Raw genomic sequence first — 14,450 nt, 5'->3', positions numbered from 1 at the left:
TATCCTCTGTTTAAAATATTTAATAAAAATTATTTTTAAAAAAGTATTTTTAAAGCATCAATGTCACTTCAGCCTATTTCAAGATACAGGCACCCATACTCTAATCACCTCCTGTATTGACTATGGCAATACCCTCTACATTGGACTTCACTAAAAAAATATCCAGAAGCTTCAATTGGTTCAGTTTGCAGTGGCCCGTATGGTTCTGTGTAAACTTAGATTCGTACCACTTTTGCGGGAGCTGCATTGGCTGCTGATTTGTTGTTGGTGGTGTTGGTTGTCACCTTTAAAGCCCTACCTGGCCTCTGGCCAGGTTATTTGAAGGGCTGTCTTCTCCCAGTTATACCTGACCCACCAAAGCCGAGAGGCACAGTATGTTACTTATCCCTTCTCTGGGATTCCCTCTAGTGGGACTGAGAAGAAGGTCCTTCTCCGTGGTGGCTCCCTTCCTGTGGAACCTCATCCCTCCAGAAATAAGTTTGGCCACATGCTTTCAAAAGGCTTTCAAAAGATGTAGCTTTGCCAATGGGCCTGGGGATCCCACAGTAATATGAGCCCACCAAGTGGTTGGTTTGATAGTTGTCACCAGACGGATGGGGATTTATTGGCTTTTGTATTGGAGATTTATTTTTTTTAAGCCTCCTGGAGTCACCCTAAGTGAATTGGGCGGCCATATAAATTTTAATAAAATATGCCTTAAATCTATTTACCTGTTTTGCCAAGGTTTTATGGAACCTTGAACATTAACCTGGCATAGATACTACTCAGGTTTAGCTGAAAGTAAATCTGACAATGAAGGTTTCTAACCCAGTGATTTCAGTGTTTCTCAACCTTGACAATTTTAAGGCAATGCTGGCTGTGGAATTCTGGGAGTTGAAGTCCACATGCCTTAAAATTGTCAAGGTTGAGAAACACTGCTTCTAGTAAATGCAATGTGTCCACCCATTTTCTATAGATATTTTAGGACTGATAAAGACTTCCAAGTATGAGAAGGCTATGAAAAAATCTCTTGCTGCATTTATTTTATTTTATAACAACGTTAAATAACAGTTGTTAAGATGGTCTGGCAAACTTTTCAAGAACTGTTTTCCTCCCAGTATATTTCAGATTGCACCTCCCATAATCTTAGCTCTTTATAGGTATGGTGGTTATAGGAACTGAGGCATGTTAGTTCCTATGAGGATAGGACCATTTTGCTAATTCCAGGAGAGATGCAGTGTAACACTTGGTTTAGACCAGTTTCTCAACATCAGCAATTTTAAGATTGTGGCCTTCAGCTCTCGGAATTCCCTACCCAGCATGCTGGCTGTGGAACTCTGGGAGTTGAAGTCCACACATCTTAAAATTGTCAAGGTTAGGAAATACTGGTCTAGAAGCTGTGAGTCTTATCATCAAATCCCACTGCCCTTTTAAAGTCCTTGTGCAACTTTGGGCTAGGCCTCATCTTTCTGTCTAAACTACTTCACAGGTTGGTTGTGAAACAAAAGAAGGATCTTGCCATCCTGAGCTTCTTGGAAGATGACAGGAGAAAAATAACCACATCATTAATGCCAACCACCATGATGTTGTCTTTGGCTCTTAAGCAGGATAACACTGCTTTTTTTTTTTATTATTGAAATTTTTTAAATTTTACAAAACAATACGGTTCCCTTCCCCAAGGCCCCCCAACCCTCCCATGCCCTCCCCCGACCTTCCCAGAGCTGAATACAGGCTTAATTAATATTTTTTCAAAAAGTCTTAAAACAAATATAAACCATAAACAAATCTAAATATATTAAACAAATTGTATAGTTAACAATAATATATATATAAAAAAAACAAAAATACAAGGAAATACGAGAAAATAGGAAGAAAGAAAAAGGAAAAAAGTCTATAAAATATCTTAAATTTTAAGTATAAGTTATTGAAAAGTAAATAATATTTTTTATATCCAACTTATATTGTATAAAGTCTATCCATTTTTTCCATACCAAAAAATACTTCTCTTGCGATTGGTCTTTCAAGAAAGCTGAAATCTTTGCCATTTCCGCCAAATAAGAAACTTTAAAAAACCACTCTTGCAAGGTAGGCAAAGATTCCTTCTTCCAACATTGCCCTACTAACAACCTTGCCACTGTGATTAAATTTAACATCAATATAGTCTCTTTAGTATCACAATCAGAAACAATACCTAACAAAAACAGTTGTGGGGTAAATTTTACCCTTCTTCTAAAAATTCTTTGAATATTCCACCATATCTTAATGATAACACTGCTTTTTTCATCCTTGTGTCCTCCTAACCCAACTGGCTTTGTTTGCTAATGAGAACAGATGACAGCTACACTAAGGACAAGTATTCAAAGCCCTCGAGAAAAGCAGACCTGTACCGCTAGTCCTCGACTTACAACAGTTCATTTAGTGATTTCAATGTTACAACGGCACTGAAAAAAGTGACTTATGACCATTTTTTCACACCTTTGCAGCAGCCCCACGATCATGTGATCCAAATTCAGATGCTTTGGTAACTGGTTCATACTTACGACCGTTGCTGTGTCCCGAGATCGTGTGATCCACCTTGTACGACCTTCTGACAAGCAAAATCAATCAATGAGGGAGCCAGATTCGCTTAACAACCGTGTTACTAGCTTATCAACTGCAGTGATTCACTTAACAACCGTGGCAAAAAGAAATGGGTCGCGAAATGGGGCAAAAGGTCACTGAACAAATGTCTCACTTAACAAGAGAAATTTGGGGGGCAATTATGTTGATAAGTCGAGGACCGCCTGTAGCTTGCCAACTATTAAGCAGCAGAAAGGCGGAAGAGGTTGGGCGCTAGGACCTTGAAGCGCTTTGCTCAGAATTGCCCCCCCCCCCCTCTGCTGGAAGCAGAAGGCATCATCAGAGCTGCTTGGAGCATCCTTGCTGCGCATCAATTGCTACAGAAACATGGCCAGCCAGACTCAGGGAATTCAGCAGCTGCTGCAGGCAGAGAAGAGGGCTGCAGAGAAGGTGGCCGAGGCTCGAAAACGTGAGTTGGAGCTCCTGGTTGTTAGGGAAGGTGCTGGTTGAGAAGTGAGGTGGAGGCTGACAAGCAAAGTACTCACGTTCTCAGGCAGCATCTTTCAGTTTCTCGTGGAGAGGAATGGCAGGGATCTTTTGAGGAGTGCCAGGCCTCGAAAGGTCATCTCTGCCTTGTCCTTGGGCCTCTTTTTCTCCATCCCAGGAAAGGCCAGGCGGCTGAAGCAGGCCAAGGAAGAAGCCCAGGCTGAAATTGAGCAGTATCGCTTGGAGCGTGAGAGAGAATTCCAGCAAAAACAACAGGCGGTGAGATAAAAGGGTCGGGGCTTACTTTAAGCCCTGCAGTGATGGAAAACGGAGGATGGAAAACAGAGAAAGGGTGGCCTGGGGAGGGGAATAAAAGATGAGAAGGGGATGGGGATGATGGAGTCGCAGCTTCTAAGGTTGCATGATGGGAATTTGGAGAGGAGGAGGAGAGAAGTATGTGGGGGTGTACAGAAGTCTGGATAGAGCAGCGGTTCTCAACCTTTTTAATGCCGCGACCCCAACCGGTCGTAAGTCGAGGACTACCCAACCAGTCGTAAGTCGAGGATTACCCAACCGGTCATAAGTCAAGGACTTTCCCTGCCCGGGAGCGCCGCGCATGCGTGGTGCCGCCCCCTGCGCCGGCCGAGGCGTAGCTGGCAAGCGGTAGAGATGGCGCAGGCCGACCACCGGCTGGGCCACCAGCTGGCCCAGCGCAAGGGAGGTAAGGCACCCGCCGGGCCCCACGCACACCAGCAACCCTCCTGCGCCCGCCGGCTTCACACCTCCCACCCCTGGCCCTCTTTTACTTACATTTTTAGTAGTTGCTCAGCAGGGAGGGGTGGAAACTTCCAGACAGCTCGCCTTCGCTGCAGACAACTTGCAGCACCGTTTGCAGAATGGGACTTTTGGCGGGCTCAGCAGGGCAGAGACACCTGGACAATTCCTATTGGCTTTTGAAAGCCAATAGAAGTAGACTCTATTCAAGAGAGTCTATTCTATTGGCTTTCAAAAGCCAATAGAATAAAAGGGAGTAGCACAGCTAAGGAAAAGGGGGAGAAAATGGCGGACTGCGTTGTTTCGAGGTCGTTCGACCCCAAATGGGGTCGCGACCCACAGGTTGAGAACAGCTGGGATAGAGGAAGCCTGGAGTTGGGAAGCCTTTATAGATTTCATTGCAATTTAGCATAGGGAGTTTTGCATCAAGATCAAGCTTTCTATTTAAGACCTCTTGGGTGAGCCCCAAATGTCTTGCTTCCCACTGAAGTCAAGGTATGTAAGACCATTAATTTGGCTATTTCGAAAACAGAATACAAATCATTTCCCAAACAGAAATGCATCTAAAGGTGGAATGGAATGTGTGGGTGACCTTGGGGGAGGAGAGGAAGAGATGCTGCCTAGGAAACAATCAGGCAAGCGAATCAGGCAGCCCCCAAAGGTCAGAGGAAGAAACTTAGGAAAAACCTTCTCTAAAGGATTAAGCATTAATAATAATAATAATAACAACAACAACAACAACACCCCAGATTTAACAATTGTCAATAAGAAAGACAAAAAAGTCTGGATAGTGGACGTGGCAGTGCCTGGAGACAGCAGAATAGATGAGAAAGAACTGGAGAAGATAACAAAATGCAAAGACTTACAAATAGAAATAGAAAGATTGTGGCAAAAGCAAGCAAGGGTAGTACCAATGGTGATAGGCTCCTTGGGTGCAATCCCAAAACAACTGGAGCACCACTTGAACACCATTGGCATTGACAAATTCGCTATTAGTCAATTGCAAAAGGCAGCCTTATTAGGAACTGCTTCCATCCTGCGACGATATCTGTAATACCATCAAACATCCACATCTGCCTATCCCAGGTCCTGGGTAAGGACTCGATAGGTAGACAAAATGCCAAATCCAGTCTGAATATCTGGCTGACTGTGCGATGATCAATCATCAATAATAATAATCATAATAATAATATAGTAAAGTTGGAAGGGACCTTGGAGGTCATCTAGTCCAACCCGCTGCTCAGGCAGGAAACCCTATATCTTTTCGGACAAATGGCTGTCCAGTCTCTTCCAGTGTTGGAGCATTCACCGCTTCTGGAGGCAGGTTGTTCCATTGGTTAATTGTTCTAACTGTCGGGAAGTTTCTCCTTAGTTCTAAGTTGCTTCTCTCCTTATCAGTTTCCATCCGTTGCTTCTCGTCCTGCCTTCAGGCGCCTTGGAGAATAGCTTGACTCCCTCTTCTTTGTGGCAACCCCTGAGATACTGGAACACTGCTATCATGTCCCCCCTCGTCCTTCCCTTCACTAAACTAGACATACCCAATTCCAGCAACTGTTCCTTATATGTTTTAGCCTCCAGTCCCCTAATCATCTTTGTTGCTCTTCTCTGTACTCTTTCTAGTGGTGAGAAGTTTGTACTTTCAGACTTACAAATTTACAGACTTACAAATTTATATTAATGTAGCCTTATATTAATGTATATTTATATTATATGTAATATATATTTATATTAATGTAGCCTTACAATAAAACCTTTACAATAAAGTAGAATTGTCTCATCTAGCTGTATTTCCTGTCTGGATTACTTGGGAAAGATAACTCTTCGTTGCTCAAACTTGTCTCCCCAAATCCTCTGTCAAAATTGCCCACCTCACTCCACCCATCAATAGAGCTGATCTAAAATCTAGATCTGCGAGATATAAAGATTAGATCACCTGGTCTTCCGTCCTGGGAAGCCCATAAGGCACTAGCCTTGCCCAAGCAAGACTATTAACATTGTTGATAGAATAAGATTTTTTAAAAAATATATGGTATTTATTCTTTGTCGTTAGCAGTGCCTTTGGTGTTGCCTTATTGCCTCACTAGCTGTTAACAGTACAGTACAGATTTACAGTACAGATTGACCTCGGTTTACAACAGGTGACTTCATTGTTTGAAATTACTGTAGACTCAAAAAAAAAAGTTCCTTATGATCAGTCCTCAAAGTTACAACTGCTACACAACCCCTGCAACCACATGGTTGCATTTCAGGCACTAGGCTACTGGCTCAGATTTATCCCCAGTTGTGTGATCACATGTTGTGATGCTTTCTACCGTTGTCCAGCAGAAAGAGCAAAAAATGCCAATTGGATAAAATGGGTTTCATACTTACAACCATCTGGTTTGGCTAATCACCACGTGGTTTGCTTAACCATCATGACTTGTTTAGCAACCATGGTAAAAACAATTACAAAATCAAGTCATGTCACACAGAGTACTTTGACTTATCACCCCAATAACTTATAACTGAAATTCTGATCCCAGGTGTATACGGGTAGTCCTCCAGAATTTATGTTGCTAAGTGAGAAATTTGTTAAGTGAATTTTGTCCCCTTTTTACGACTTTTCTTGCCACATTTGTTAAGTGAATCGCTGCAGGTGTTAAGTTAGTAACACGGTTGTTAAGTGAATCTGGCTTCCCCATTGACTTTGCTTGTCAGACGGTCGCAAAAGATGATCACATGACTCTGGGACACTGCAACCGTCATAAATATGAACCATTTGCCAAGCATCTGAATGTAAATCACGTGACCGTGGGGATGCTGCAACGGTCATAAGTGTGAAAAATGGTCATAAGTCACTTTTTTCGGTTGCCGTTGTAACTTTGAACGGTCACTAAGTGAGCTGTTGTAAGTTGAGGACTAATGGTACATGTATGAGTCACAGTTGGGCGTACTCGGTGGAAGCGAGGGCAGCAGAGAATACATTTCTTTGAAGGATCCTTGGTGCTCTCTGAGCTTGGTTGTTTTTTTGCAGACCTTTCATTACTCAAACTAGGTAACATCATCAGTGCTGGTAGTCTGACTATCTCGCACCATGACTACTAGCACTGATGACATTACCTAGTTGGGTAACGAAACATCTGCAAGAAACAACCAAGCTCAGAGAGCACCAAGGACCCCTCATGTCCACCCTGAGCTACAAATATTCTCCTTTATTAGTACCACATATGGGCCTCAAATGCTTCAGACAGCACACATTAGCACTGATGACATTAACTAGTTGGGTAACGAAACGTCTGCAAGAAAACAACCAAGCTCAAAGAGCACCAAGGACCCCACAGTTCAACCCTGAAGTACAAAATATTCTCCTTTATTAGTATCTTTCTTTATTATTGGACAGCCACAAATTGTAGGAAGCATGACAAGGAAGCCACGGAGGGCCAGGTCTGTAATTTCAGACATTTTGGGGGGCTCATTTCATTTCAAAATAAGTATACGAAGCCTATTGGAAGCTGAATTGACTATACTTTTAATTTTGTAGCGGGAAATTGTGTCACTGTTCCATACTAAATTGTCGAGAATTTCTACAGTTTCATTTCATGCTGACTTGTCCTATCCTAGTGGAAGGGAAGAAACGTATTCAGTTGTTATTTGGAGTACTGGATTCATTTCAGATTAAATTTCCTTATTTGAGCTTTTCCCTTTATAGGTAGTCCTGGACTTACGACCAGAATCAAGCCCAAAATTTCTGTTATTAAGTGAGGCATTTGTTAAGTGAGTTTTGCCCCGTTTTATGGCCTTTCTTGCCAGAATTATCAAGTGAATCAATGCGGTTGATAAGTTAGAAACTCGGTTGTTAAGTGAATCTGGCTTCCTCGTTGACTTTGCTTGTCAGGAGGTCGCAAAAGGGGATCACGTAACCCCCCCCCAAGACACAGCAACGGTCATAAGTGTGAACCAGTTGCCAAACGTCTGAATTGTGATCACCCGGTCACGAGGATGCGGCAAAGGCCGTATCTGTGAAAAACGGTCATGTCCCTTTTTTCAATGCGGTTGTAACTTCGACTGGCCATTAAATGAACTGTTGTTATTTGAGGACTACCCGTATTTGTGCTTCATTTCTCATTATTTTGGAACAACCTTAATTTTTTTTTTTCTTCTCCAGGCACTGGGCTCGCAAGGGAATCTTTCCACAGAGGTGGAAGCTCAGACCCGCAAGAAGCTGCAAGCTATGCATGGAGGGCAGGCTCGGGGCAAGGACCAGGTTTTGCGTCACCTTCTCATCACTGTGTGGAATGTGCAGCCCCAAATTCACCCCAATTTCCGTCTGGCTGTCTAAAGAGCCTAGTGCCCCTGACGGCAATTGTCTGGGAGACTTCTGATGTACTCCTTATTCTATATATTTTAGATCCCCAAGTGCCCAATTTCCCTGTTTCCACCTAATTCCCACAGCACTGTCTTATGCAGTGTTTCTCAACCTTGACAATTTTAAGGCATGTGGACTTCAACTCCCAGAATTCCACAGCCAGCAATGCTGGCTGTGGAATTCTGGGAGTTGAAGTCCACATGCCTTAAAATTGTCAAGGTTGAGAAACACTGGACTCTTATGCCTAAGGATATTTACCCATGTAGTAGGGCTATACTACTATTATCCTTCTCATTCTTTCCTCCTACCTTCTCCTACTGGTATCACGTGACTGTATTATTTTGTTGTTTGTATGTATGCTAAGAGAGGTTATGCGCCGGAGATAAATTCCTGGTGTGTCCAATCACATTTGGCCAATAAAGAATATTGTCAACGCTGCTAAGTCGGATGTTCTTGCTTTGACAACAGGTGGAAATGTAGCCATCTTTTCTCTTTTGCTTTTAGAGTTAGAAGATGATGCTGGGAGGGGGGGGGGTGGATCAGAGTCCAGTTAGTCATAACAATAATAATTCAGCTGTGGGAATTAAGGTTATTGCGCCCAGAGCTGATAAAGATTTGATGGGCTGGAGAGCTAAGGAGAAAGCCTGCGCTTCAAGCTAATTGGGGAATGTGATTTATGACTGTTAATTGGAGAAGGGAATTGTGCTTTGCTACTTTGTGCCCAAGGGAAGGGAATCCTTTAAGATTTAAGATTCTTTAAGGTAAACAATACCTCAAAGTTCTTTTAAAGAATTTCATCTGTTGGAACCATGACATTAAGACAAATATTCTATACTCTATAGCCTCATTGAATCTTTCTTTTCCCAGAAGCTTCCCATTCATCTTTTATTCTATCTTGAATCAAGGCTGTGAATTGCACTTCACAAGAGGAAGGAGTATTAGGTATGGTTGTCGCCTTGAATTATTATTTAATTATTAAAAAATTAGTCTGCCCAACAGATGCCAAAGAAAGCAATCGCCTTTCCATTTGTTCTGGACACTGACCACACTCTTCATATGACGACACACACACATTTTCAAAGAACATCTTTAAGTTATTCTCTATTCCCCAGGATTGCAGGTAGTCCTCGACTTATGATTGTAAGTTGTGGTGGTCATTAAGCGGGTCATTATGCAACTTCGTCTGATTTTATGATTTTTTTTGTTTTGCGATGGTCATTAAGCAAATGCCAAATGGGTCATAAAGTGAACCCATTATTTGCTGTGGCCATTTTTGCTAGAATTAAACACTGGGTTTCCAACAAAAGTGGCGTAACTCACAGTTACATGTATGCAGGATGCTGCAAACAGCTATCAGCAGGCTAATTGTCACAAGCACCCAAAATGCGATCATATGGCCACAGGTGCGTGCATATGCCCTGGTGGCATAGTGGTTAGAATGCAATATTGCAGGCTAACTCTGCCCATAGCCTGGAGTTTGATTCTGAACAGCTCAAGGTTGACTTAGCCTTCCATCCTTCTGAGGTCAGTAAAATGAGGACTCAAATTATTGGGGCGGGGGAATATGCTGACAATTTGCCCAGAGAGTTCTGTAAAGCTTTACGGAATGGTACATAAGTCTAAGTGCTATTGCTATGTGCCCATCAGAACCTTGAATCCAGACTGTCACTTTTTCAGGGTCCATTGGAACTTTGAGTAGATATTTAGTATCTGGTCATAAGTAGAGGACTACCTGTAGTTTGTTTGTTTTTGGCTTAGTTTTATTTTTAAGGGGGCTGTAGAGTCCGAAGACCTGATCTGCCCCAAAAGGTCCACTTTCTTTCACAACCCAGTGCTGGATCTTTCCTTCCATATTGCACTACCTTGTGGCATAAAAGGATATGTCTAGAAATGTGAAGGTTTCAAGATTACCATTGTGTTACCTGCTACATGTATTTGTGCGCTGAGGCTAAAAGATTCTATTTCTGCTCTGTTGTACCCTGCTTAATTTGTTTCCTTCCTACGATCTCAAAAATCCTGTTTATCGTAACTGAACAGTTCAATAAAAGTGGCAGGCAGTTAAACCAGGGGAAAAAATTGTGGTTTGTTTTTTTTTTCTTGCCAGCTCTGCAATAGGAGGGATATTTGTCTTGTTAGTTTAAACATTTAGGCAAGAAAAACCAAATGCACAGGTATAGCATAGGGGGTACCTTGCTCAATAGTAGTAACTGTGAGAGGGACCGCAGAGTCCTAGTGGACAATCACCTAAATATGAGCCAGCAGTGTGCTGCAGTTGCCAAAAAAGCCAACACAGTGCTAGGCTGCATTAACAGAGGGACAGAATCAAGATCACATGAAGTATTAATAACACTTTACAATGCCTTGGTAAGGCCACACTTGGAATACTGCACCCAGTTTTGGTCACCACGATGTAAAAAAGATGCTGAGACTCTAGTCTAGAAAGAGTACAGAGAAGAGCAACAAAGATGATTAGGGGACTGGAGGCTAAAACATGTAAGGAACGGTTGCTGGAATTGAGTATGTCTAATTTAACGAAGAGAAGGACAAGGGGGGACGTGATAGTAGTGTTCAAGTATCTCAGGGGCTGCCACAAAGAAGAGGGAGTCAAGCTATTCTCCAAGGCGCCTGAAGGCAGGACAAGAAGCAACAGATGGAAACTGATCAAGGAGAGAAGCAACCTAAAACTAAGGAGAAACTTCCTGACAGTTAAAACAATTAACCAATGGAACAACCTGCCTCCAGAAGCGGTGAATGCTCCAACATTGGAAGTTTTTAAGAAGAGACTGGACAGCCATTTGTCCGAAATGATATCGGGTTTCCTGCCTGAGCAGGGGGTTGGACTCGATGACCTCCAAGGTTCCTTCCAACTTTATTATTATTATTATTATTATTATTATTATTATTATTATTATTATTATTATTATTATTATTATTATTCATGTGAACTGGCTGCTCCTTCCAACATAACAAGATTTCTCTTTCTTAATTGGGCATCTTCCAAACATTTTGTAATTCATCTCCCATTGTCTCCCACTAGTATAGACTGCTCTCTGGGCAATGCAATTTGGGGCACCAGATTAGGGAAATCTGGCACGCACATCTTAAGCAATTAAAAAGATTTTAAACCCATATAAGACAAATGCAAAAAGAAAAAGAAGGTTCAACGTATCCAAACACAGAGAAAACAATCCAGAACTTACAACAAAGCAGGGTTTTTTAATACACCCAAAATGATCCAGTCTGGTAGGAATCCTTCAGATGGAACAAAATCCTGGAGAAGGAGGGAATGACACCTGGGATGGAAGAATAGCAGAATAACAGAGTTAGAAGGAGGTCTTCTAGTCTAACTCCTGCTCAAGCAAGAAACCATTTCAGATGGTTTCTGAAACCATTGCTTTTTGTCCTACCTTCAGGTGCTTTGGAGAATCTTCTTTGTGGCAGTCCCTGAGATATTGGAACACTGCTATCATGTCACCCCCTAGTCCAGCGATGGCGAACCTTTTTGAGACTGAGTGCCCAAACTGCAACCCAAAACCCACGTATGCGTCGGGTGCTGGGTGGGTGTGGCCAATTGGGTGGGCATGGCCAATTGGGTGGGCGTGGCTACGGTGGTAACGGCAGACTGGGTGGGATTAAAAAGTTCAATCAATCAATTCCAACTTTGCAAGATCTTTTTTTTCCCCGCAAGAAGTTGAAATTGACTGATTGAACCTTTTTTTGTTGTTGTTGCACATGGCGGCGGAGGCCTAAAGCGAAAAGGTTTTATAAAACCCAGCTGAAGGACTAGGACTGGGGCGACGGCGCGCGTGCCCACAGAGAGGGCTCTGAGTGCCGCCTCTGGCACCTGTGCCATAGGTTCGCCACCACTGCCCTAGGCCTTCTTTTCATTAGATTAGACATACCCAATTCCTACAAAATATACATTTTGTGTATTTGCAGCTGAATTATGAGCTGAATTCAAGAAGAATTTGCAGGCAATATTGGGATGGTGTCGTCAGGTAGAAGGAAGGACATAAAAAAAAAAGATGGAAAGAAACAGATTTTGTTGCTAAGAGATGAGATGAAATACACACCTGCCAATTAATGGCAAGAGATAGATAACAGATGGTTAATTTAAACAAAACTTCCCTCAACTCAGTGCTGTCTGGTAGGGAGTCATGGAGATGGCCTTAATGAACCTTTTGTTCAGAAACCATTAGAAAAACACAGTTCAGAGAAACGTGCCTTGAGCCCAGGAGAAGAAAAAGTATTAGGTCAGCACCTTCCTGATTTTTTAGATTATAAGAAAGAGGGGAATAAAAATGCAATTGGGCATGTAAGATTTTGTTACTACTGTATATCCCAAGGGTGTGCTGATAAATGTTTAAGAACTGGTTCTGCCAACTCCACCGCCGCCATGGCGCCATGCCACTAGCTCAGTGGTTCTCAACCTTTTTAATGCCGCAACCCCCAACCGTCGTAAGTCAAGGACTACTCAACCAGTCGTAAGTCGAGGACTACTCAACTGGTGCAGCACCGTTTGCAGAATGGGACTTTTGGCAGGCTCAGCAGGGCAGAGACAGCCTGGACAATTCCTATTGGCTTTTGAAAGCCAATAGAATTAGACCCTATTCAAGAGAATCTATTCTATTGGCTTTCAAAAGCCAATAGAATAAAAGGGAGTAGCACAGCTAAGAAAAAGGGGGAAAAAATGGCGGACTGCATTGTTTGGCAACCCCCGTGAAATAGTCGTTCGACCCCAAGTGGAGTCCCGACCCACAGGTTGAGAACCACTGCACTAGCTAATGGATAGCCAATTAGCATATTAAGCATTGTCATTAAGCTCTGCTTTCTTCCAGCTTGCAAAATTCCCAAAATTGTAACCATAAGGCCAGCTCCAACACACAATTACTATAGTTTAACTTAACGAAATATAGTTCTAGCATTCTTCTGTGTTGGTTTCCTATCCTGATTCTTAAAGGTCTGACAGCTCTCTGGATGTGTAGGACTACACTTCTTATCATTTGCAGCTAGCATGCCCACTGTTTTCATGACCACATCTTAATACAAGTTATTATGTAAGTCTACATCTAGGAGTCCAAGTGAACCGCCACTTATGTATGAGCCAGCAGTGTGCTACAGCTGCCAAAAAAGCCAATGCAGTCATAGGTTACTTCAACAGAAGGATAGCATCAACATCATGTATTAGTATTAGTACTGCTTTATACTGCACTGGTAACACCACACTTGGAATACAATGCATTGAGGAAGACTGGATTAATAACTAAGATTTATTATTTGGGGCAGAGGTTCAGCATCATTGCTGCACCCCAAAGTCACAGCCAGTGAGAATGGAAAGAAAATGCCAATAGGCAATTGTTAAGTGAGTTTTGCCTCATTTTACAACCTTTCCTGACACAGTTGTTAAGTGAATCACTGCAGTTGTTTAGTTAGTCACACAGTTGTTAAATGAATCTGGCTTCCCTATTGACTTTGCTTGTCAGAAGGTTGCAAAAGGTGATCACATGATCCTGGGACATTTGCTACCGTCATAAATATGAATCAATTGCCACAAAGCAGAGGGAGTCAAGCTATTCTCCAAAGCACCTGAAGGCAGGACAAGAAGCAATAGATGGAAACTAATCAAGGAGAGAAGCAACCTAGAACTAAGGAGAAATTTCCTGACAGTTAGAACAATTAACCAGTGGAACAACCTGCCTCCAGAAGTTGTGAGTGCTCCAACACTGGAAGTTTTTAAGAAGAGACTGGACAGCCATTTGTCTGAAATGGTATAGACCAGGCATGTCAAACTGTCGGCCTGTCGGCTGGATGCGTCACGCAGAAACCACGCCCACCCATTGCCGGCAATGGGGAAAAAATCCCGATACATCACACGTCATGAGTTTGACATGCCTGGTATAGGCTTTCCTGCCTGAGCAGGGGTTGGACTGGATGACCTCCAAGGTCCCTTCCAACTTTATTATTATTATAACAAAAAGTTGCCAAAGCATCTGAATTTTGATCACGTGACTAAGGGGATGGTGCAATGGTCATGTGAAAAATAGGTCACTTTTTTCAGTGATGTCAGTAAAGAAACTGTTGTAAGTCGAGGACTAGCTATAATTCCCTTCTAGGAACGAGCCAGAACAACCCAACCTTTTTCAAATGAAATAAATACAATTTTTTTACTGACCAATTGTGAAGCAGCACAAATTTACTCCCATTGGGAAGACGCCTGTAAAAATCTATTCCAAGTATCCTGTATTAAAATAGGATGGAACGAAAACTCAGGAACAATAATATCATTTACGAATTATTTTAAAACATT

The 14,450-nt window shown here is 42.4% G+C and overlaps 1 protein-coding gene across 1 annotated transcript; it reads left to right on the top strand.

Annotated features, from left to right (window-relative positions):
* Positions 1–2,845: 2,845 nt before the first annotated feature.
* ATP6V1G2 (ATPase H+ transporting V1 subunit G2) lies at positions 2,846–8,293 on the top strand. The gene is made up of 3 exons (XM_039346356.1): positions 2,846–3,007; positions 3,203–3,303; positions 7,943–8,293. Exons 1-3 carry the CDS (start codon positions 2,926–2,928, stop codon positions 8,114–8,116), a joined length of 357 nt encoding a protein of 118 aa, XP_039202290.1. The 5' UTR covers positions 2,846–2,925; the 3' UTR covers positions 8,117–8,293.
* The last annotated feature ends 6,157 nt before the right edge of the window (positions 8,294–14,450 follow it).

The sequence above is a fragment of the Crotalus tigris genome, unplaced genomic scaffold, assembly GCF_016545835.1.
Source record: "Crotalus tigris isolate CLP2741 ecotype Arizona unplaced genomic scaffold, ASM1654583v1 scf7180000017989.1554031673:749699, whole genome shotgun sequence".
Classification (NCBI taxonomy): Eukaryota; Metazoa; Chordata; class Lepidosauria; order Squamata; family Viperidae; genus Crotalus; species Crotalus tigris.
The sequence above is the reverse complement of the archived record's forward strand: the minus strand, read 5'-3'. Positions and strand labels throughout refer to the sequence as shown.

Bases quoted from the DNA above. Each gene is read 5' to 3' on its own strand.
- ATP6V1G2 (XM_039346356.1), top strand. From the start codon at position 2,926: ATGGCCAGCCAGACTCAGGGAATTCAGCAGCTGCTGCAGGCAGAGAAG. The intron at 3,008-3,202 runs GTGAGTTGGAGC...TCTCCATCCCAG, and splicing joins GGTGGCCGAGGCTCGAAAAC to GAAAGGCCAGGCGGCTGAAG. The intron at 3,304-7,942 runs GTGAGATAAAAG...TTTCTTCTCCAG, and splicing joins TCCAGCAAAAACAACAGGCG to GCACTGGGCTCGCAAGGGAA.